This window comes from Ranitomeya imitator, chromosome 2, assembly GCF_032444005.1.
Source record: "Ranitomeya imitator isolate aRanImi1 chromosome 2, aRanImi1.pri, whole genome shotgun sequence".
NCBI lineage: Eukaryota > Metazoa > Chordata > Amphibia > Anura > Dendrobatidae > Ranitomeya > Ranitomeya imitator.
The window spans coordinates 25,644,830-25,666,263 of NC_091283.1; the positions used below are offsets into that span (position 1 = coordinate 25,644,830).

At 46.3% G+C, this 21,434-nt stretch overlaps 1 protein-coding gene across 3 annotated transcripts in view; it reads right to left on the reverse strand.

Moving 5' to 3' along the window:
* LOC138661498 (major histocompatibility complex class I-related gene protein-like) overlaps positions 1-21,434 on the reverse strand; it is a 228,405-nt gene that overhangs the window by 18,407 nt on the left and 188,564 nt on the right. For 2 of the 3 annotated variants that reach the window (XM_069746220.1, XM_069746219.1), the window contains exon 4: positions 13,767-14,036. The exons of the other annotated variant lie outside the window; for it this stretch is intronic. In XM_069746220.1, coding sequence (XP_069602321.1) covers positions 13,767-14,036 — 270 coding nt within the window. The remainder of the gene's footprint in view (positions 1-13,766; positions 14,037-21,434) is intronic. 3 annotated transcript variants of the gene reach the window in all.

Sequence of the window (21,434 nt, forward strand, 5' to 3'; positions counted from 1 at the left end):
AAGACATCTCACAATTTTGGACTTTTCAGAGCCCGTCAAATCTCTCTTCTGACCCATTTTGCCAAAGGAAAGGAAGATGCCTAATAATTAAGCACACCTTATATAGGGTTTGATGTAATTAGACAACACCCCTCCTCATTACAGAGATGCACATCACATGATTTGCTTAATTGGTAGTTGGCTCTCAAGCCTGAACAGCTTGGAGTAGGACAACATGTATAAAAAGCATCATGTGATCAAAATACAACTTGCCGAATAATTCTGCACACAGTGTATAACAAAAACCTTAATTTGATCTCCTTGGCCTATCTCTAGCAAGCATCACCTCATGTCCCTGTGTAATTCCTATTTAAATGTTGCCATCTTTTCTCAGTAATTCACGTGTAATTTAGCCTGATGAAGGGGCCTTTTGAGCTCTGAAAGCTTGCAAATGTAATTTATCTGGTTAGCCAATAAAGGTATTAAACTCCTTGAATACCTTTCTCAATTTTTTGGGACATAAGGATTTACATCGATTTTTCTGGCTAACATGGTACCACAATATTATTGTATTATAAAAATATATAGTAATTACAATAAAAGATATAAAAATATAGAAATAAAACGACATGCAAATATACAAAACAGGAAAAAAAAAGGGGAAGGAGAAATTAATTATGGATACCAAGGAGTTATAACAAGCAGTTATGTTCACATGTGAACAACTTCTTTTGTGCCACCCAGCTTTTTACAGTCCTGACCATAGGTTCATATTTCCAGGATCACCTGATTGGACTATTCAATAATTACTGCTTAGTGACTGGACGGTGAGATAAGTTGTGGCCTTGCATTTCAAATATCCTGTGTCTTTTCCACTCCTCTCTATACAGTCAATAGGAAGTATCCTGCCTAATCACAAACCTTCTGACAGCTATTTCAAGCTAAGGTTTCAGGAGCAGATGTGCCATATTTGACACCTCAGTGTTCTCCCTGGAGGATCCCCCCCTGTGGTTCTGTGTTCCTGCAATAAGAGTAGACAGAAGTTATGTCCTTTGTGTCAACTCCTCTCTATACAGTCAATAGGATGCAGCCTATTATTATTTACTATATGGTTGCCCGATTCTAACTCATCGGGTATTCGAGAATATGTATGTCCACGTATGTCCGTATTTTTCGGACTATAAGACGCACCGGACTATAAGGCGCACCCAGGTTTTAGAGGTGGAAAATAGGGAAAAAAATATTTGAAGCAAAAAAATGTGGTAAAATATTGAATAACATACTATTATATATAATAACACCACATATAATAGTATGTTATTATGTTGGAAGCTGCGGGACCAGTGTGGTGTCTGTACAGTACTATATGAAGATGCTGGAGGGTGAGTATAAGAATGGGGGCACAGGGCTTATATTTAAAGCACCACTCCAGCACTGCAAAATAACACTGGAGTGCTGCTTTAAAATCCAATGGGAGAACTATAACTCCCAGCATGTCCTGCATATCCTATGACATGCTGGGAGTTATAGTTCACTAAAGAAGTGGCAGAGTGCTTTATTGTGTTTTGGAAAGACTAACCTCTTAATTGTGGCAGCCAGCCACACTGTGGTGAGGTAAAAGCATCCCATGACTGCACACAGAGCCCTCCCTCTTGTTGCCTTTCCACAGCACAGGTAATGGAAGCCAGCAGATTCTAGTGTTGGAGTCTGAAGGACCTGTGATGATGTCAAGAAGAGGGAGGGCTCTGTGCTGCCATGTGATGCTCCAGCCCACCCACTTCTGACATCATCACAGGTCCTCCTTGTGCACACTGCACAGCACTCAGTTCCAGCCCAGGAAGGTACAGCGATCTCCTCTCCCCTGGACCCTGCTGCTGCTGCCTCCTCTCCCCCGGACACATGGATCTCCCCAGCTGCTGCAGGAATCAGCGCGGGGGAAGCCATGTGTGTCCCTGCTTAAGTGCAGTATTCATTTGCCTCTCCTGGCTCACTGCTCAGCTGATAGGTGGGCGGGGAGTAGCTAATGAATATTCACTGCACTTAATCATCGGGACCACAGGGTTTCCCCAGCACTGATTCCAGGTAGAGGGGACATCCTGAAGTGGGATAACAGTGCGATCCCACTCCTGCTGTCCCCCTCCCCACATGCTACATCCATACCATAAGACGCACCCACACTTTCCTCCCAAATTTGGAGGAAAAAAAGTGCGTCTTATGGTCAGAAAAATACGGTATATTGCCCAGCCACGTAGTATATTGCACAGCCACGTAGTATATTGCCCAGTTACATTGTATATTGCCCAGTGACATAGTATACAGCAGAGCCACATAGCATATTGCCTAGTTACGTAGTATATTGCCCAGTGACGTAGTATACAGCACAGAGCCACATAGTATATTGCACAGTCCACGTAGTATATTGCCCAGCCACGTATGACACAGGTTAAAAAATAAACATATACTCACCTTCCGCAGGCGCATTGTAGCACTGTCGCCTGTGTTGGGTGCAGGCAGTATCTTCTGGTCCCAGGGTGTGCTGACGTCGCGGTCACGTGACCGTGTCGCGGGTACATGACCGTGACGTCATGGCAGAACCTTGTCGTGCAGGACCTGTCATGACATCACGGCAGGTCCTTTCCGCGCAGGCGTGCAGGACTTATGATGACGTCGCGGTCACATGACCGTGACGTCATGGCAGGTCCTTCTGCCAGACCATCCGTGCGACCGGAATGTGCCGGTTGCATCGCGAGGAGCGGGAAAGGCGGCGTAGGTGAGTATATAATCATTTTTTATTTTTTTAAATTATTTTTAACATTCAATGTTTTTACTATTGGCGCTGCATAGGCTGCGTCAATAGTAAAAAAACTTGGTCACACAGGGTTAATAGCAGTGGTAACGGACTGCATTACACCGCGGCATAACGCGGTCCGTTACCGCTGCCATTAACCCTGTGTGAGGGCAGACTGGAGGGGTGTATGCGGGCGCCGGGCAGTCAGTGCGGGGAGTAAGGAGCGGCCATTTTCTTCTGGACTGTGCGCGTCGCTGATTGGTCGCGGCAGCCATGACAGGCAGCTGCTGAGACCAATCAGCGAACGAATAACCGTTACAGACAGAAGGACAGACGGAAGTACCCCTTAGACAATTATATAGTAGATTTATATAGCACCATTAACTCCATGGCGCTGTACATGAGAAGGGGTTACATCAAAATGCAAATATCACTTACAGTAAACAAACTAACAATGACAGACTGGTACAAAAGGAAGAGGACCCTGCCCTTGCGGGCTTACATTCTACAGGATTATGGGGAAGGAGACAGTAGGTTGGGGGTTGCAGGAGCTCCGATGGTGTTGAGGTGGCCGTGTGGTCGTTACAGGCTGTAAGCTTCTTTGAAGAGATGGGTTTTCAGGTTTCTTTTGAAGGATCCAAATGTGGTTGATAACCGGATGTGTTTGGGCACTGAATTCCAGAGGATGGAGGATATTCGGGAGAAGTCCTGGAGGCGATTGAGTGAGGAGCGAATAAGTGTGGAGGAGAGAAGGAGGTCTTGGGAGGATCGGAGATTACTTGAGGGAGGATATTGAGAGATTAGTTTGGAAATATACGGAGGAGAAAGGTTATGGATGGCTTTGTAGGTCAGTGTTAGTAGTTTAAACTAGATACGCTGGGAAATTGGGAGCCAGTGAAGGGATTTGCAAAGAGGGGAAGCAGAAGTGTAGCGAGGAGATTAATTAGTCAGGCAGCAGAGTTGGATGACTGGAGGGGTGTGAGAGAGTTAGAAGGTAGGCCACAGAGGAGGATGTTGCAGTAGTTGAGGCGGGAGATGATTAGGCCATGCACAAGCATTTTGGTAGAGTGAGGGATGAGGAAAGGACGGATTCTGGAAATGTTTTTGAGCTGGAGGCGACAGGGGGTGGCAAGAGCTTGGATGGGCATTTTGAAGGACAGGGCAGAGTCAAAGGTTACTCTGAGGCAGCGGATTTTGGGGACAGGGGAAAGTGTGATTTCATATATTTTGAGAGATAGATCAGGTAGGGAAGATATGCAAGATGGAGGAAAGATAATGAGTTCAGATTTGTCCAAATTGAGCTTGAGAAAGCGAGAGGAGAAGAAGGAGGATATGGCTGATAGACACTCTGGGATTCTGGAGAGCAGAGAGGTGACATCTGGGCCAGAGAGGTAGATTTGAGTGTCATCAGAATATAGATGGTACTGGAAGCCATAGGACCTTAGGAGTTGTCCCAGGCTGAGTGTATAGATTGAGAAGAGTAAGGGCCCTAGGACAGAGCCTTGAGGGACACCAACAGAGAGGGGGCAAGATGAAGAGGTAGTATGGGAGTAGGAAATGCTAAATGTGTGGTTGGTAAGGTATGAGGAGATCCAAGATAGGGCAAGGTCTTTGACACAAAAGGAAGAGAGGATCTGTAGTAAGAGGCAGTGGTCAACTGTGTGGAAGGCAGAGGACAGGTCTAGGAGGAGGAGTATAGAGAATTGTCTGTTAGCTTTGGCTGTAAGTAAGTCATTTGTAATTTTGGTCAGGGCAGTCTCAGTGGAATGGTGGGGACGGAAGCCAGATTGTAGGTTGTTGAAGACAGAGTTAGATGCAAAGTGAGAGGAAAGTTCAGCATGGAAGTGCTGCTTAAGGAGTTTGGAAGCAAATGGAAGCAAAGATATTGGGCGATAGCTGGACATAGCGCTCGGGTCAAGGGATGGCTTTTTGAGGATTGGTGTGATTGTGGCATGTTTGAAAGCAGAGATGAAGGTACCAGAAGTTAGTGATAGGTTGAAGAGATGGGTTAGGGATGGGATTAGTGTGATGGTGAGGTTGGGGAAGAGGTGGGATGGGGTCAAGTGCACAAGTGGTGAGGTGTGATATGGAGAGAAGATTAGCAAGCTCCCCTTCAGTGATTTTGGAGAGGGAAGTTATGGGGTTAGGGCATTGGTCTGGTATACAAAGGGGTTGTGGTGGTTTGACAAAAAAGACTTGCCTTGTTGGTCTATCTTACTTTTGAAGTGCGTGGCAAAGTCCACGGGAACAATTAGGGAACTCGGAGGGGGCAGTGGTGGGTGCAGGAGGGAGTTAAAAGTGTTGAACAAGTGTTTGGGGTTGTAGGATAAAGAAGATACGAGGGATGTAAAATAGGCCTGTTTAGAAGAGGTGAGAGCTGATTTGAATGCGAGTGTTGCTTGTTTGAGTGCAGTGAGTTCCGCCTTAACTAGTTATTTTTACGGATATAGTTTCCCTTACAATTATATATTTCCTTCACAGGCTTCAACCGAAGTCCCTTCTGGAGCTTGTGGGGACAAGGAAAATTCCCCTCTCAGTAGGAACATGATTATTCTCACCCTCTGGAACTCATTCCCTGATGACAGAGGGCGCAGGGTAAAAAATAAACTACAGCTCTCCCTGAATACCCTAAACTGGTCTTTCTCTCTGAAAAATTTATCAGGGAGTCCATTACGGGTTCGGGAGAGACCAATTGTACATCGGAGAGTACTGACATCACAGCCACTGCCGGCAGTGGGGGGCTATAGGATGTATACATAAAATTAATTATCTGACACTGCAACTGATATTATTATTATTTATTTATATAGCCCCATTAATTCCATGGTGCTGTACATGATAAAGGGGTTACGTACAGAGTTATAGATATCATTTACAGTAAACAAATTGACAATGGCACACTGGTACAGAGGGGAGAGGACCCTGTCCTTGTGGACTTACATTCTATGGGATAATGGGGAAGAGACAGAAGGTCAGGAGTGTGGCAGCTCGAGTGATGGTGAGGCGGCAGAATGGTTTTTACAGGCTGTAGGCTTTCCTGAAGAGATGAGTTTTCAGGTTCCATCTGAAGGATTCGAGGGTGGTGGATAATCAGACGTGTTGAGGTATGGAATTCCAGAGGATGGGGATATTCGGGAGAAATCTTAGAGGCGGTTGTGTGAGAATCAAATAAGTGTGGAGGAGAGTAGGAGGTCTTGGGAGGATCGAAGATTACGTGAGGGAAGATTTTGGGAGATTAGTTCAGAGATATAGGGAGGGGACAGGTTGTGGATGGATTTGTAGATCAGTGTTAGTAGTTTCAACTGGATTTGCTGGGGAATTGGGAGCCAGTGGAGGGATTTGCAGAAGGGAGAAGCATTGGAGTAGCGAGGAGAGAGGCGGACTAGCCGGGCAGCAGAGTTGAGGACAGACTGGAGCGGCGCAAGAGAGTTAAGGTACCTTCACACATAACGATATCGTTAATGATATCGTTGCTTTTTGTGACGTAGCAACTATATCGTTAATGAAATCGTTATGAGTGACAGCGACCAACGATCGTTGGTCGCTGAGGAAAGTCCAGAACTTTATTTCGTCGCTGGACTCCCTGCAGACATCGCTGGATCGGCATGTGTGATGCCGATCCAGCGATGTCTTCACTGGTAACCAGGGTAAACATCGGGTTACTAAGCGCAGGGCCGTGCTTAGTAACCCGATGTTTACCCTGGTTACCAGCGTAAAAGTAAAAAAAACAAACACTACATACTTACCTACCGCTGTCTGTCCCCGGCGCTCTGCTTCTCTGCACTCCTCCTGCACTGGCTGTGAGCGTCGGTCAGCCGGAAAGCACAGCGGTGACGTCACCGCTCTGCTTTCCGGCCGTTGTGCTCAGCCAGTGCAGGAGGAGTGCAGAGAAGCAGAGCGCCGGGGACAGACAGCGGTAGGTAAGTATGTAGTGTTTGTTTTTTTTACTTTTACGCTGATAACCAGGGTAAACATCGGGTTACTAAGAGCGGCCCTGCGCTTAGTAACCCGATGTTTACCCTAGTTACTAGGGACCTCGGGATCGTTGGTCGCTGGAGAGCTGTTGTGATAGGTAATTCAGTACCACAATGAACATAGAAGTCAGAGCACATACAGTGACCTGACAATAACCCAAAAACATAGAACGAGCTCTGAGACATGGGAACTCTGCTGACCGCAATCCCTAATCCTCTCCAACACACACTAGAGGCAGCCGTGGATTGCGCCTAACGCTACCTATGCAACTCGGCACAGCCTGAGAAACTAGCTAGCCTGAAGATAGAAAAATAAGCCTACCTTGCCTCAGAGAAATACCCCAAAGGAAAAGGCAGCCCCCACATATAATGACTGTGAGTTAAGATGAAAAGACAAACGTAGAGATGAAATAGATTTAGCAAAGTGAGGCCCGACTTTCTGAACAGAGCGAGGATAGGAAAGGTAACTTTGCGGTCAACATAAAACCCTACAAAAAAACCACGCAAAGGGGGCAAAAAGACCCTCCGTACCGAACTAACGGCACGGAGGTACACCCTCTGCGTCCCAGAGCTTCCAGCAAACAAATAAGCAAGCTGGACAGAAAAAACAGCAAACAAAATAGCAAAAGCGGAACTTAGCTATGCAGAGCAGCAGGCCACAGGAACGATCCAGGAGGAAACAGGTCCAATACTAGAACATTGACTGAAGGCAATAAGCAAGGCACTAGGTGGAGTTAAATAGAACAGCACTTAACGACCTCACCTCATCACCTGAGGAAGGAAACCCAGAAGCTGCAGTACCACTCTCCTCCACCAACGGAAGCTCACAGAGAGAATCAGCCGAAGTACCACTTGTGACCACAGGAGGGAGCTCTGCCACAGAATTCACAACAGAGAGCTGTCTGTGTGACAGCTCTCCAGCGACCAAACAGCGATGCTGCAGCGATCGACATCGTTGTCGGTATCGCTGCAGCGTCGCTTAGTGTGAAGGTACCTTTAGCGGGGAGGCCACAGAAGAGGGTGTTGCAGTAATCGAGGCGGGAGATGATGAGGGCATGCACAAGAGTTTTGGTAGATTGTGGGCTGAGGAAGGAACGGATTCTGGCAATATTTTTGAGTAGGAGGCGACAGGAGGTGGCATCATAGATGCCGAGTTCAAAATGTGCTGAAGTTCTCATGTATCTTATCTAGAGGTTGCACAGAGGCGTCTTGTAATGATTTGTACTATTCAGCCATATGGGGCTCAGTTTACGGGAGGGTGCTGAATGTATGCAGATATTCTTCTGTAGAAGCAATGCTCGCAAAGAAAACCTCTGCACATACCGCGCCCCATTATTTTGTTGTCAAGTCAGAGCACCTGATTATTATTATTATTATTATTATTATTATTATACATTTTTATAGCGCCATTTATTCCATGGCGCTTTACATGTGCCATTACTTTAGCAGCCATTACTAAGGTTTCATGAGGTCTAAACCCATCCACAGAAGAGGGTGTTGCAGTAATCGAGGCGGGAGATGATGAGGGCATGCACAAGAGTTTTAGTAGATTTTGGGCTGAGGAAGGAACGGATTCTGGCAATATTTTTGAGTTGGAGACAACAGGAGGTGGCAAGAGTTTGGAAGTGCGGTTTGAAGGACAGGGCAGAGTCGAGAGTTACCCCAAGGCAGCGGATTTCAGGTGCGAGAGAGAGCGTGATGCCGATATTGTGATGGCTCTAAACAGGCATTCCTTAGCCAGATCCTGAGTCATCTGCCTCAAATTCGTCATCTGGTCACTAAGTGTGTGAACGGGATCCATACTGGTGAAAAAGAAAAACGTATCTGCCAGACGTAATGTGATGCTGAGTCACTTCTCATGGACAAGTCGTGAGTCAGGATAGTGAAGGAGTCAGAGGCCAAAAGCCCGAAGGGTACCTCAGTCATAAACAGAATGAAGAGATAAAGGAGTAGTCAGATAATAGTCCGAGACAGGACACTGTCAATCAAAGTACTGACAGCTTCAGCACGCTAATGTACCAGATTGGACGGCTGAGCTGTCAGTAACTGCATCCCAGACACACTTAGGTTGAATCGTGACACTGTGACACCGTGCTTTTGGAGTAATCTTTGTTGGTCAATCACTCATGGGGACTGTAGTAATGATCTTGAATTTCCTCCATTTCTACACTGTCTAATCTGTCTGACTGTGGATTGGTGGAGTTCAAACTGTTTAGAGATGGATTTTTAATCTTTTCCAGTCTAATGAACATCAATAACTCTTCAGAGGTCCTCAGAAATCTAATTTTTTTGTGCCCTGATGCACTTCCATGTGAAGATCATTCTTTGATAAATCCCTGCTCTTAAATAAAACTTGTCACCCACTCACGTCTAATTGTCATCCCATTAATTGAAAACACTAGTCTTTAATTTGTTCTTCAAATCATCTGCTAATCAGAGAAGTTCACATATGTTTGTTTTTTGTTTATGTTCTCTTTATCTATTTTTAAGAACTGTGTGGAATCTGATGTAGTTTTAAATAAAATTGTAAAATTATAAGGGATTCATAGACTTTAAAGCACCACTGGACATAGGAGACCGATTTGGTGGAAGCCTTCTTTTTGCTCTGCTTTTCACAGCTACTAATGTTGCAGAAAATGTGAAGAGGGACAAAGTTGCTTAACTTCCCCCTCCCTATTATGAATAACTCATACACAATGGGACCTCATAGCAGCTGCAGATTCTGCCTCTGGCAAGTATACATTTTTTGTTTTCGTACAGTTTCGATTATGAGCCTTGACAAGAATTTTGTCTGTTGATGATTTTATGAATTGTTATGAAACTGTTGGATATCAGTGAGACACATACAAGCCATATCAATAACACCAATCACAACATATAGAACTTTCTCAGTCTTTCAAGGTTATACCACTGTTGCCAAGTCTCCTGGAATGGAGACCCACGGAAGAAGGCGATACCTTCCCCTTTAATGGTACAAACATCTCTGCTACTCGCTGTTATCTGCCGCCTCTAATCCTGCACCTTCCCCTTTAATGTGCCTGTTGAATGTATGCTTAATGCATTTGTTGCTTTGTATTACTTACTGCTGTCCATCCATGCTGGGGTCACCGGAGATATTATTGTGTTCAAGGTGTTAGAGCATATGTCTGCAGCCAGGTCTAGTGCCTTTGATCTTGTAACCTCCCCCGGGGTGTTGGCCAATTGCTAATTTATCCCAAATAAGGACCCACAATCCCTCTCACCTGATCCTTTAGTCAGTCCTATAAATTTAGTAGCATCTTAAGGGGTGCACGCGTGTGGGGTCAGGCACGCGCATCCCTGCAGCAAAGCATCACGCAGCTAAGCATACAGACGCCGCAGTTATTTCAACGGCAGTTAGTCACGGCAGGAGTCAGGAGCCCACTCAATGTTCTGTTTCTTCTGGTTATGTCTTCCGAGTAAGCACTTCTTATTACTTGGATCTAGCTTTTCTATTTACCCATCTTACTTCTTCGCAATGTTTACCTATGCCCCTACAGTATTTGCTCCACTAGTCCTCTCTCTCCTTCGCTATCACAAATCCCAGCACTCTCTAACCTAGTAATCATCTCCCCTTCCCTCTTACCTCCCCACCTGTCCTCTGCTGACCGCTCCTCAACCTCAAATCTGTCCGACAAACACATAAAACAAGTCGGCCACTCTCTTTCTCCCACCTGCGCTCTCTCTCTCTCTGCTTCTCCTCACTGCTGGAGACATATCTCCCATCCCTGGACCCCCACATCTCATACCTCCCATTAATACTCCCTCCTATCACTCCCTATCCAACATGAACTCCCGCAATCTTTCCAACATAAAACCCATGCCCCTGACGCCCACCCTCCTGCTCCCTCTCTCTGGAGCACTCTGGAATGCCCGCTCAATCTGCAATAAGCTTCATGTGATTCACAACCTTTTTCTCTCCCGCAATCTTGCCTTCCTTGGCCTCACAGAAACATGGCTAACACCCTCTGACACCGCCTCCCCTGCTGCGCTGTGTTACGGAGGCCTCCACTTCACCCACACCCCTCGACCCGGCAACAAACATGGTGGAGGAGTGGGTCTTCTCCTTTCTTCAAACTGCACCTTTAACCCAATCCCACCTCTTCCCTCCCTTATCCTCCCCTCTTTTGAAGTCCATTCTGTCCGCATCTACTCTCCCTCCAACCTCCAAGTGGCTGTCATATACCGACCTCCGGGACCGGCCACTGCCTTTATTGACCAATTCTCCACCTGGCTAACTCACTTTCTCTCTGCTGACACTCCCACCATCATCATGGGTGACTTCAACATCCCCATTGATACCCTTCAGTCAACAGCCTCCAAACTTCTGTCCCTTACCTCATCCTTTGGACTTACTCAGTGGTCCTCCGCAGCCACCCACACGGATGGGCATACACTAGACCTGGTATTCACCCGTCTCTGCTCTCTATCTAACTTCACCACCTCCCCTCTCCCTCTATCCGACCACCATCTGCTCACCTTCTCATCCCTGACCTCCTCACCAATCATCCATATCCAGCAACATGCGCACCCACGCAGAAACCTTGCACACCTAGACACCCACACACTCTCTGACTCCATCCTACCACTGGCATCCATATCCTCACTCCACGACAGACAGTGCCGCTGCTTTCTACAATGCCACTCTCGCATCAGCTATTGACACAGTTGCCCCTCTCGTCCATGGCAGAGCGCGACGTATCAATAGACAACCTTGGCATAATAACACCACCAAAAAGCTAAGGCAAGTGTCCAGGGTTGTGGAGCGGCGTTGGAAGAAAACACACTTACAAGATGACTTCACTGTATTCAAACAAGCAACACTCGCTTTTAAATCTGCACTCACCTCTGCTAAACAGGCCTACTTCACAACCCTCGTATCTTCCCTATCCCACAACCCCAAACAGTTATTCAAAACATTTAACTCCTTCCTCCGCCCCCCACTGCCCCCTCCAACCTCCCTCATCTCTGCTGAGGACTTTGCCACACACTTTAAAAATAAGATCGACCAGACAAGGCAAGTCTTTATTGTTCAACGACCACAACCCCTTTGTATAACAGACCAATGCCCAAACCCCATAACCTCCCTATCCAACATCACTGAAGGGGGACTTAATTGTCTCCTCTCCAAATCCCACCTCACCACCTGTGCGCTCGACCCCATCCCATCCCACCTCCTCCCCAACCTTGCCACCACACTTATCCCATCCCTAACCCACCTCTTCAACCTATCACTAACTTCTGGCACCTTCCCCTCTGCGTTCAAACATGCCACAATCACGCCTATCCTTAAAAAGCCAACCCTCGATCCAACTGCTATGTCCAGCTATCGCCCAATATCGCTGCTCCCATTTGCTTCCAAACTCCTGGAGCAGCACGTCCATGCTGAACTCTCCTCCCACCTCTCATCTAACTTGTTGTACGACAATCTACAATCTGGTTTCCGCCCCCATCACTCAACTGAGACTGCCCTGACCAAAATCACTAACGACCTACTTACCGCCAAAGCTACTGGACAATACTCTGTACTCCTCCTTCTAGACCTGTCCTCTGCTTTCGACACAGTTGACCACTCAGATCTACCTCTCTGGCCCAGACGTCACCGCTCTGCTGTCCAGAATCCCAGAGTGCCTATCAGCCATATCCTCCTTCTTCTCCTCTCGCTTCCTCAAACTCAATGTGGACAAATCTGAACTCATTATCTTTCCTCCATCCCACAAATCTTCCTTAAATGACCTATCTATCGCAGTCAATGACATCATGCTTTCCCCTGTACCCGAAGTCCGCTGCCTCGGAGTAACCTTCGACTCTGCCCTGTCCTTCAAACCACACATCCAAGCTCTTTCCACCTCCTGTCGCCTCCAGCTCAAAAATATCTCCAGGATCCATCCTTTCCTCAACCCCCAATCTACTAAAATGCTTGTGCACGCCCTCATCATCTCCCGCCTTGACTACTGCAACATCCTTTTCTGTGGCCTCCCTGCTAACACCCTTGCACCTCTCCAGTCCATCCTTAACTCTGCTGCCCGACTAATCCATCTCTCTCCTCGCTACTCCTCCGCTTCCCCCCTCTGCAAATCTCTTCACTGGCTCCCATTCCCTCAGCGTATCCAGTTCAAATTGCTAATACTGACCTACAAAGCCATCCACAACCTGTCTCCTCCATATATCTCTGAACTAATCTCTCGATAGCTTCCCTCACGTTGATCTCCGGTCCTCCCAAGACCTCCTTCTCTCCTCCACACTTATTCGCTCCTCATCCAATCGCCTCCAAGACTTCTCCCGAATATCCCCCATCCTCTGGAATTCTTTGCCCCAACACGTCCGACTATCAACCACAGTCGGATCCTTCAGACGGAACCTGAAAACTCATCTCTTCAGGAAAGCCTACAGCCTGCACTGACACCGCTGCTGCCTCATCATTATCGAAGCTACCGCCTCACCAACACCGGAGCTACCGCCTCACCAACACCGGAGCTACCGCCTCACCAACACCGGAGCTACCGCCTCACCAACACCGGAGCTACCGCCTCACCAACACCGGAGCTCCTGCAACCCTCAACCTACTGTCTCCTTCCCCATAATCCTGTAGAATGTAAGCCCGCAAGGGCAGGGTCCTCGCCCCTCTGTATCAGTCTGTCATTGTTAGTTTGTTTTCTGTATGTGATATTTGTAACTTGTATGTAACCCCTTCTCATGTACAGCGCCATGGAATGAATGGTGCTATATAAATAAATAATAATAATAATAATCTTGCCCTAGGCTCTTGGAAAGCAACTTTCATTAGCTTTCCTCTATGTGACGCTGTGGCAGCTTCATTATCAGACAGAGTATGGGCAGGCAACTAAATGCACAGTCAGACTGTGTATATAGGGGAGTAGCGGGTGCATGGAATGGATGTGGTTTAGAAAAACTTCCTGGTTGTGGAAAAATGTAGAGGTCATCAGTTCCAAGAAGATTGACCCTCAAATTTTACAAGTATGAATTTTATTTTAGATATAACTCACCCCATTGTACAAGGAGCGGCTCCTCCAGGCTGCTGTGATCCACATAACAGGAGTAGCTGTCGCCATCTTTGGGGGTCACTTCGGTGCTGACCCTGATCTGATAGGTGCCGTCAGGATTGGGGAGGACACGTGTTGTCTCATAGGAGTGAACCTCATCCTTCCCGTTCATCCACTTCACATCCACAGGTCGGGGGTAAAATCCGTACACCTGGCAGTGAAGCTTCATGGCGTCACCTTTCTCCTGACCTGACACCTTCACCTGGGGCCGAACTGAGAGTGAAATACATAAAATATATTTACAGTTTGTCTGCACCAAAGATTATATTTTATTGATGAGCGGTAAAGATTTGTGATGAGCGAATATACTCGTTACTCGAGATTTCCCGCGCACGCTCTGGGGTCCTCCGAGTATTTTTTAGTGCTCGGAGATTTAGTTTTTCTTGCCGCAGCTGAATGATTTACATCTGTTAGCCAGCGTAAGTACATGTGGGGGTTGCCAGGTTGCTAGGGAATCTCCACATGTACTTATGCTGGCTAACAGATGTAATTCATTCAGCTGCGGCAAGAAAAACTAAATCTCCGAGCACTAAAAAATACTCGGAGGACCCCCGAGCGTGCTCGAGAAATCTCGAGTAACGAGTATATTCTCACATCACTAGTAAAGATATGTAATCTGCAATTCTCAGTGTTTGTATGGTAAGTATCACCTGGGAAATACATGTGAAGTCTGCCGACTAATTTTGATGATGTGGCTGGTATGTTCATCGTTTTTTGAAGTATCCATATCTTTCTTAATGCGTTAATAATAATGCAGTGGCCGAACCCGAGCCAACCGATAAGTCATGATCTTATTTATTTTTTCTTATGTTTGGTGTCATATTATGGTCTGCGTCTTTGGCTAAGAGTTTTGATGATTAATTTTTCTTCAGTCTTTAATATTGTTTGCAATCTTTTCTTCACCCAATTTTTAATTTCCAAAAACCCTTAGAACCGCCTCACACTAGCCCAGAGGTGTCAAACTGCATTCCTCGAGGGCTGCAACCAGGTCATGTTTTCAGGATTTCCTTGTATTGCACAGGTGATAATTTAATCACCTACACACATAATGATTGCAGCACCTTGTGCAATGCTAAGGAAATCTTGAAAACACGCATGGTTTGCGGCCCTTGAGGAATGCAGTTTGACACCCCTGCACTGGCCCATTTTAATGAGCTTATGGAGTCTCATGGGCATCTTCTATACAATGTACAGTCTACGATTTCAAGATCCTACATATGTGCTTTGAACCGTCACACTCCAGCCTTCAGCTCAACGTAGACTAGTCATCTGAAGAATGAATGCGAGGAGGACAAACATACCGACCATGAATAAGTGGCGACCCTGTGCTAAAGAAATGTCAGATATGGAGTTTAAGATATAATTGGCAGTAACATAAAAATGAAGGTGGCTTGCAGCACTCCAATATTGGACCATTATAAAGGGCAATCAGTTCCAAAGATAGGGACACCGACAAATTAGTTACATGGAGTCCACTAGGAAAAAATTCAATAAAACAAAGCAGACAACGTCCAAGGTCAGGAGAAAAAAAATTTCAAAGCTTGATTTATTCTGCCACAGATGCAACATTTCCACCAGCCATAAGTGTTTTTCAAGCATGCAAGATGGTTTATCATGCCAGGTTTAAATAGTACACATAATTACAGAGAAACCAATCAGACAAAATCTCACCCCTTAGGAGCTCCCCTTCAAAAACCACAACATCAGTAAACCTACGGTAATCAAAAACCATATACCATATTTTGCAAATCATAAGACGCACCACAAATTTTTGGGAGAAAAATAGAAAAAGACTTTAATAAAATGGTGGTGCGTCTTATAGTCCGTGTGTCTTATTGCTTACCTAGGATGTCAGCTGTGGTGGAGCGGGGTCCTAGGGTCGCTGCTGCAAGAATTTGGCATGGCAGAGGCAGAAGTGAGGCAATGCTGCAAGCGCTAGGTTGGGAGGAGAGTGTTTTGAGGTGCGATGCTTCAAGTTTTCGGTGGTGCAGGGGTTCCGTTGACATTTTCATGGTTTACAATGCGGTGGACTTTGTGAAAGTGCTTGCTAGGAGCAGTGCTTGAGTAACACCTTAGATTCCTGGTTGTTACAGTGACATTGCTTTCCTTACGGGGGGAATGATGTCACACTTGGAAGCGAGGAAGGATCTCTCTTATCAGGTAATCACAAGCATACAACATATTCATAATCCAGGCCAGAAGGGGAGCTCTGATCCAGCTTGTGGGTGGCTTCCCTATATATATTCTGGTCTGGAGGGAAAGTGAGAGCAGACAGTTTGTCAGAGGGACAGAGAAGAGTGCAGTCAGACAGTGAAAGTCAGGAAGACTGAAGGGGCCGTGCAGCCAAGAGAAGTGCTGCAGCTCCTGGCAAGAGACAGGAGAGAAAGAAGAACAGATTGTACTGAGCATGTAATGGAAGTGGAGCGCAGGAGAGTGAAGGGCTGGGGAGTTAGCTGTGACTGGGCTACCTCCCTACTGAGCGCAGACACCAGTAGCTGGAGGACCAAGGTTGTGAGGGACTCCATGTCTCAAAGCAGAAACCGGCAGGACAGCTGGATTACAAGTCACCTGTACACCCTTACACCTGAGGACACAGTAGCGCATAGAGCCCGGGTCATGATAGAGACCCTGTAAAAAGGCTCGCGCTACCTGTCGTATGGGTAGTGTCCTACCAACCTGGAGGACAGAAAGAGCATGTGAGGACCTTGTGAGAGGCTTAAGGCAACAAGGGACTACACCACAGCACTAGAAGGAAGGCTACTAACCCCACCTGGTAAGGGGGACTCCCAACTCGCTTCCAAGCCGGCCAGACCATACCTGCACCTGTGATCCGGTACCCTGGACTGTGGCTGCCTGAATCCTTCCGTAAACCAGGTAAAAAGACTGCAAACCTGTGTCCCCCGTTTCTTGATATATTGTGATGGAAATTTATATCATATAGATCTCACTTGCATATATACTCCTATATAATCATATATACGCATGTATACTCATATAAACACTAATATATACTCACAGCTAATATATACATTAAAATCAAATGTTTAAAATGGCTGACATAAACTGATATAAGCCAGACAGACTGGGGATTTCCAGCCAAAAGCGGAACAGCACCAGATGTACTAAATGATGATCAGATGTCTCAACTTTGTCCTAGATGCAGACAGCTACATTTTAGTTGTTTAATCAGCATTCATATGTGCATTAATCACAATATTGCATGTATATTTGGATAACCAATAACAGAGGAGCTTGACAATATGGTAATTAACTAGCCACCCCTAACCACCCCCTTTCTATATGCAATTATAAAACCATGTATGTACAATAAATCATCAGTATTGGTGGAATGTTATTGTCACAATGGTGCACAGTGTCATTCTTGAGCGCTCAAAATACTCAGTCTAATTGGGAACGGCCGCAGCACACACAGGGATACATTTATCCAAACCAAATTTCCATAACAATACCACTAACCATCTTCATCTATACACTGGGAGCCCTGGTGACCCAGATTCACCTGTGGGGGAAGCCATACCATCTTAACTGCCATAACATCACCCCAGCGGATCCCTTTACGCAGCATCGGTCATCACTGACTGAGAACCACAGGTGGCGTCACAAACAAACTTTATTGACAAAACCCCTTTAACGACTTTCCCTTTTACTTGGACGCCCAGTGCCACAGACCGGGTCGCCTTCACTGTGACATCCCCTTTAAGTACCAGACCCGGTACCGAGATCTCAATCTGTGCATGCGCTGCCCTACGGCTGCCATTTTCTGGAAGTCCACTGCATTGTACACCTTGGAAGTGCAGGGGTTCCAGGTTTCACAAAATGTCCTCAGAGCCCCCACTGTTGTGAATTCTGTGGCAGAGCTCCCTCCTGTGGCCACAAGTGGTACTTCGGCTGGTTCTCTCTGTGAGCTTCCGTTGGTGGAAGGAAGTGGTACTGCGGCTTCTGAGTCTCCTTCCTCAGGTGATGTGGTGAAGTCGTTATACGTTTCCTATTTAACTCCACCTAGTGCTTTGATCCTGGCCTCCTGTCAATGTTCTAGTGTGGGTCTAGCTTCCTCCTGGATCGTTCCTGTGGCCTGCGGCTCTGCATAAGCTAAGTTTTTGCTTGTGTTATTTTTGTTTGCTGTTTTTTTCTGTCCAGCGTGCTCTATTGGTTTTTTTTTGCTTGCTGGAAGCTCTGGGACGCAGAGGGTGTACCTCCGTGCCGTTAGTTCGGTGCGGAGGGTCTTTTTGCCCCCTCTGCGTGGTTGTTTGTAGGGTTTTGTGTTGACCGCAAAGTTATCTTTCCTATCCTCGGTCTATTCAGAAAGTGGGCCTCACTTTGCTTAATCTGTTTCATCTCTACGTTTGTCTTTTCATCTCACTCACAGTCATTATATGTGGGGGGCTGCCTTTTCCTTTGGGGAATTTCTCTGAGGCAAGATAGGCTTATTTTTCCTTCTTAGGCTAGCTAGTTTCTCAGGCCGTGCCGAGTTGCATAGGTAGCGTTAGGCGCAATCCACGGCTGCCTTTAGTGTGGTTGGTGAGGTTCAGGGATTGCGGTCAACAGAGTTCCCACATCTCAGAGCTCGTCCTATGTTTTTGGGTTATTGCCAGGTCACTGTATGTGCTCTGAACTTCAACATCCATTGTGGTTCTGAATTGCCATTTCATGACAGTACAGGAGGCCCAAAGTACTAATGCTTCTCAATAGAGGGAAAGAAGAAGTTCGGAGACCATTTTTTTTTCTCTGCATTGTGTTCTGCCTTTTTTTTTTCCCCCTAGACATTTGGGTGGTTCAGGACACAGGTGTAGCAATGGACATTAAAGGTCTGTCTTCATGTGTGGATCAGCTCACGGCAATTCCTGATTAGTTTTTTGGAGATAGAACTAAATTTCTGAGTTTCAAAAATAATTGTAAACTATTTCTGGCTTTGAAACCTCGTTCTTCTGGTGATCCAGTTCAACAAGTTAGGATCGTTATTTCTTTTTTGCGTGGCGATCCTCAGGACTGGGCATTTTCCCTTGCGCCAGGGGATCCTGCATTAAGTAATATTGATGCATTTTTCCTGGCGCTCGGATTGCTGTACGATGAGCCTAATTCTGTGGATCAGGCAGAGAAGAATTTGCTGGCTCTGTGCCAGGGTCAGGATGAAATAGAAGTATATTGTCAGAAATTTAGAAAGTGGTCCGTACTCACTCAATGGAATGAGGGTGCGCTCGCAGTGATTTTCAGAAAGGGTCTCTCTGAAGCCCTTAAGGATGTCATGGTGGGATTTCCCATGCCTGTTGGTCTGAATGAGTCTATGTCTTTGGCCATTCAGATCGGTTGACGCTTGCGCGAGCGTAAATCTGTGCACCATTTGGCGGTATTACCTGAGCTTAAACCTGAGCCTATGCAGTGCGATAGGACTTTGACCAGAGTTGAACGGCAAGAACACAGACGTCAGAATGGGCTGTGTTTCTACTGTGGTGATTCCACTCATACTATCTCTGATTGTCCTAAACGCACTAGGCGGTTCGCTAGGTCTGCCACCATTGGTATGGTACAGTCTAAATTTCTTCTGTCTGTTACCTTGATCTGCTCTTTGTCATCGTATTCTGTCATGGCATTTGTGGACTCAGGCGCTGCTCTGAATTTGATGGACTTGGAGTATGCTAGGCGTTGTGGGTTTGTCTTGGAGCCCTTGCAGTGTCCTATTCCATTGAGAGGAATTGATGCTACGCCTTTGGCCAAGAATAAGCCTCAGTACTGGACCCAGCTGACCATGTGCATGGCTCCTGCACATCAGGAGGTTATTCGCTTTCTGGTGCTGCATAATCTGCATGATGTGGTCGTGTTGGGGTTGCCATGGCTACAAGTCCATAATCCAGTTTTAGATTGGAAATCTATGTCTGTGTCCAGCTGGGGTTGTCAGGGGATACATGGTGATGTCCCATTTCTGAATATTTCATCATCCACCCCTTCTGAGGTTCCTGAGTTCTTGTCTGATTACCGGGATGTATTTGATGAGCCCAAGTCCGATGCCCTACCTCCGCATAGGGATTGTGATTGTGCTATCAATTTGATTCCTGGTAGTAAATTCCCCAAAGGTCGACTGTTTAATTTATCTGTGCCTGAGCACGCCGCTATGCGGAGTTATGTGAAGGAGTCTTTGGAGAAGGGGCATATTCGCCCGTCGTCGTCGCCATTGGGAGCAGGGTTCTTTTCTGTAGCCAAGAAGGATGGTTCACTGAGACCTTGTATAGATTACCGCCTTCTAAATAACATCACGGTTAAATTTCAGTACCCCTTGCCATTGTTATCTGATTTATTTGCTCGAATTAAGGGGGCTAGTTGGTTTACCAAGATAGATCTTCGTGGTGCGTATAATCTTGTGCGTATTAAGCGAGGCGATGAATGGAAAACTGCATTTAATACACCCGAGGGCCATTTTGAGTATCTAGTAATGCCATTCGGACTTGCCAACGCTCCATCAGTGTTTCAGTCCTTTATGCATGACATCTTCCGAGAGTACCTGGATAAATTCCTGATTGTGTACTTAGATGACATTTTGATCTTCTCGGATGATTGGGAATCTCATGTGAAGTAGGTCAGAACGGTGTTTCAGGTCCTGCGTGCTAATTCTTTGTTTGTGAAGGGATCAAAGTGTCTCTTTGGTGTTCAGAAGGTTTCATTTTTGGGGTTCATCTTTTCCCCTTCTACTATCGAGATGGATCCTGTTAAGGTCCAAGCCATTCATAATTGGACTCAGCCGACATCTCTGAAAAGTCTGCAAAAATTCCTGGGCTTTGCTAATTTTTATCGTCGCTTCATCTGCAATTTTTCTAGTATTGCTAAACCATTGACCGATTTGACCAAGAAAGGTGCTGATTTGGTCAATTGGTCTTCTGCTGCTGTGGAAGCTTTTCAGGAGTTGAAGCGTCGTTTTTCTTCTGCCCCTGTGTTGTGTCAACCTGATGTTTCGCTTCCGTTCCAGGTCGAGGTTGATGCTTCTGAGATTGGAGCAGGGGCTGTTTTGTCACAGAGAAGTTCTGATTGCTCGGTGATGAAACCATGCGCTTTCTTTTCCAGGAAGTTTTCGCCTGCTGAGCGTAATTATGATGTGGGCAATCGTGAATTGCTTGCCATGAAGTGGGCATTCGAGGAGTGGCGTCATTGGCTTGAAGGAGCTAAGCATCGCGTGGTGGTCTTGACTGATCACAAGAACTTGATTTATCTCGAGTCCGCCAAGCGGCTGAATCCTAGACAAGCTCGTTGGTCGTTGTTTTTTGCCCGTTTTGACTTTGTGATTTCATACCTTCCGGGCTCTAAAAATGTGAAGGCGGATGCCCTGTCTAGGAGTTTTGTGCCCGACTCTCCGGGTGTATCTGAGCCGGCGGGGATCCTCAAAGAGGGAGTAATTGTGTCTGCCATCTCCCCTGATTTGCGGCGGGTGCTGCAAAAATTTCAAGCTAATAAACCTGATCGTTGCCCAGCGGAGAAACTGTTTGTCCCTGATAGGTGGACGAATAAAGTTATCTCTGAGGTTCATTGTTCGGTGTTGGCTGGTCATCCTGGAATCTTTGGTACCAGAGAGTTAGTGGCTAGATCCTTTTGGTGGCCATCTCTGTC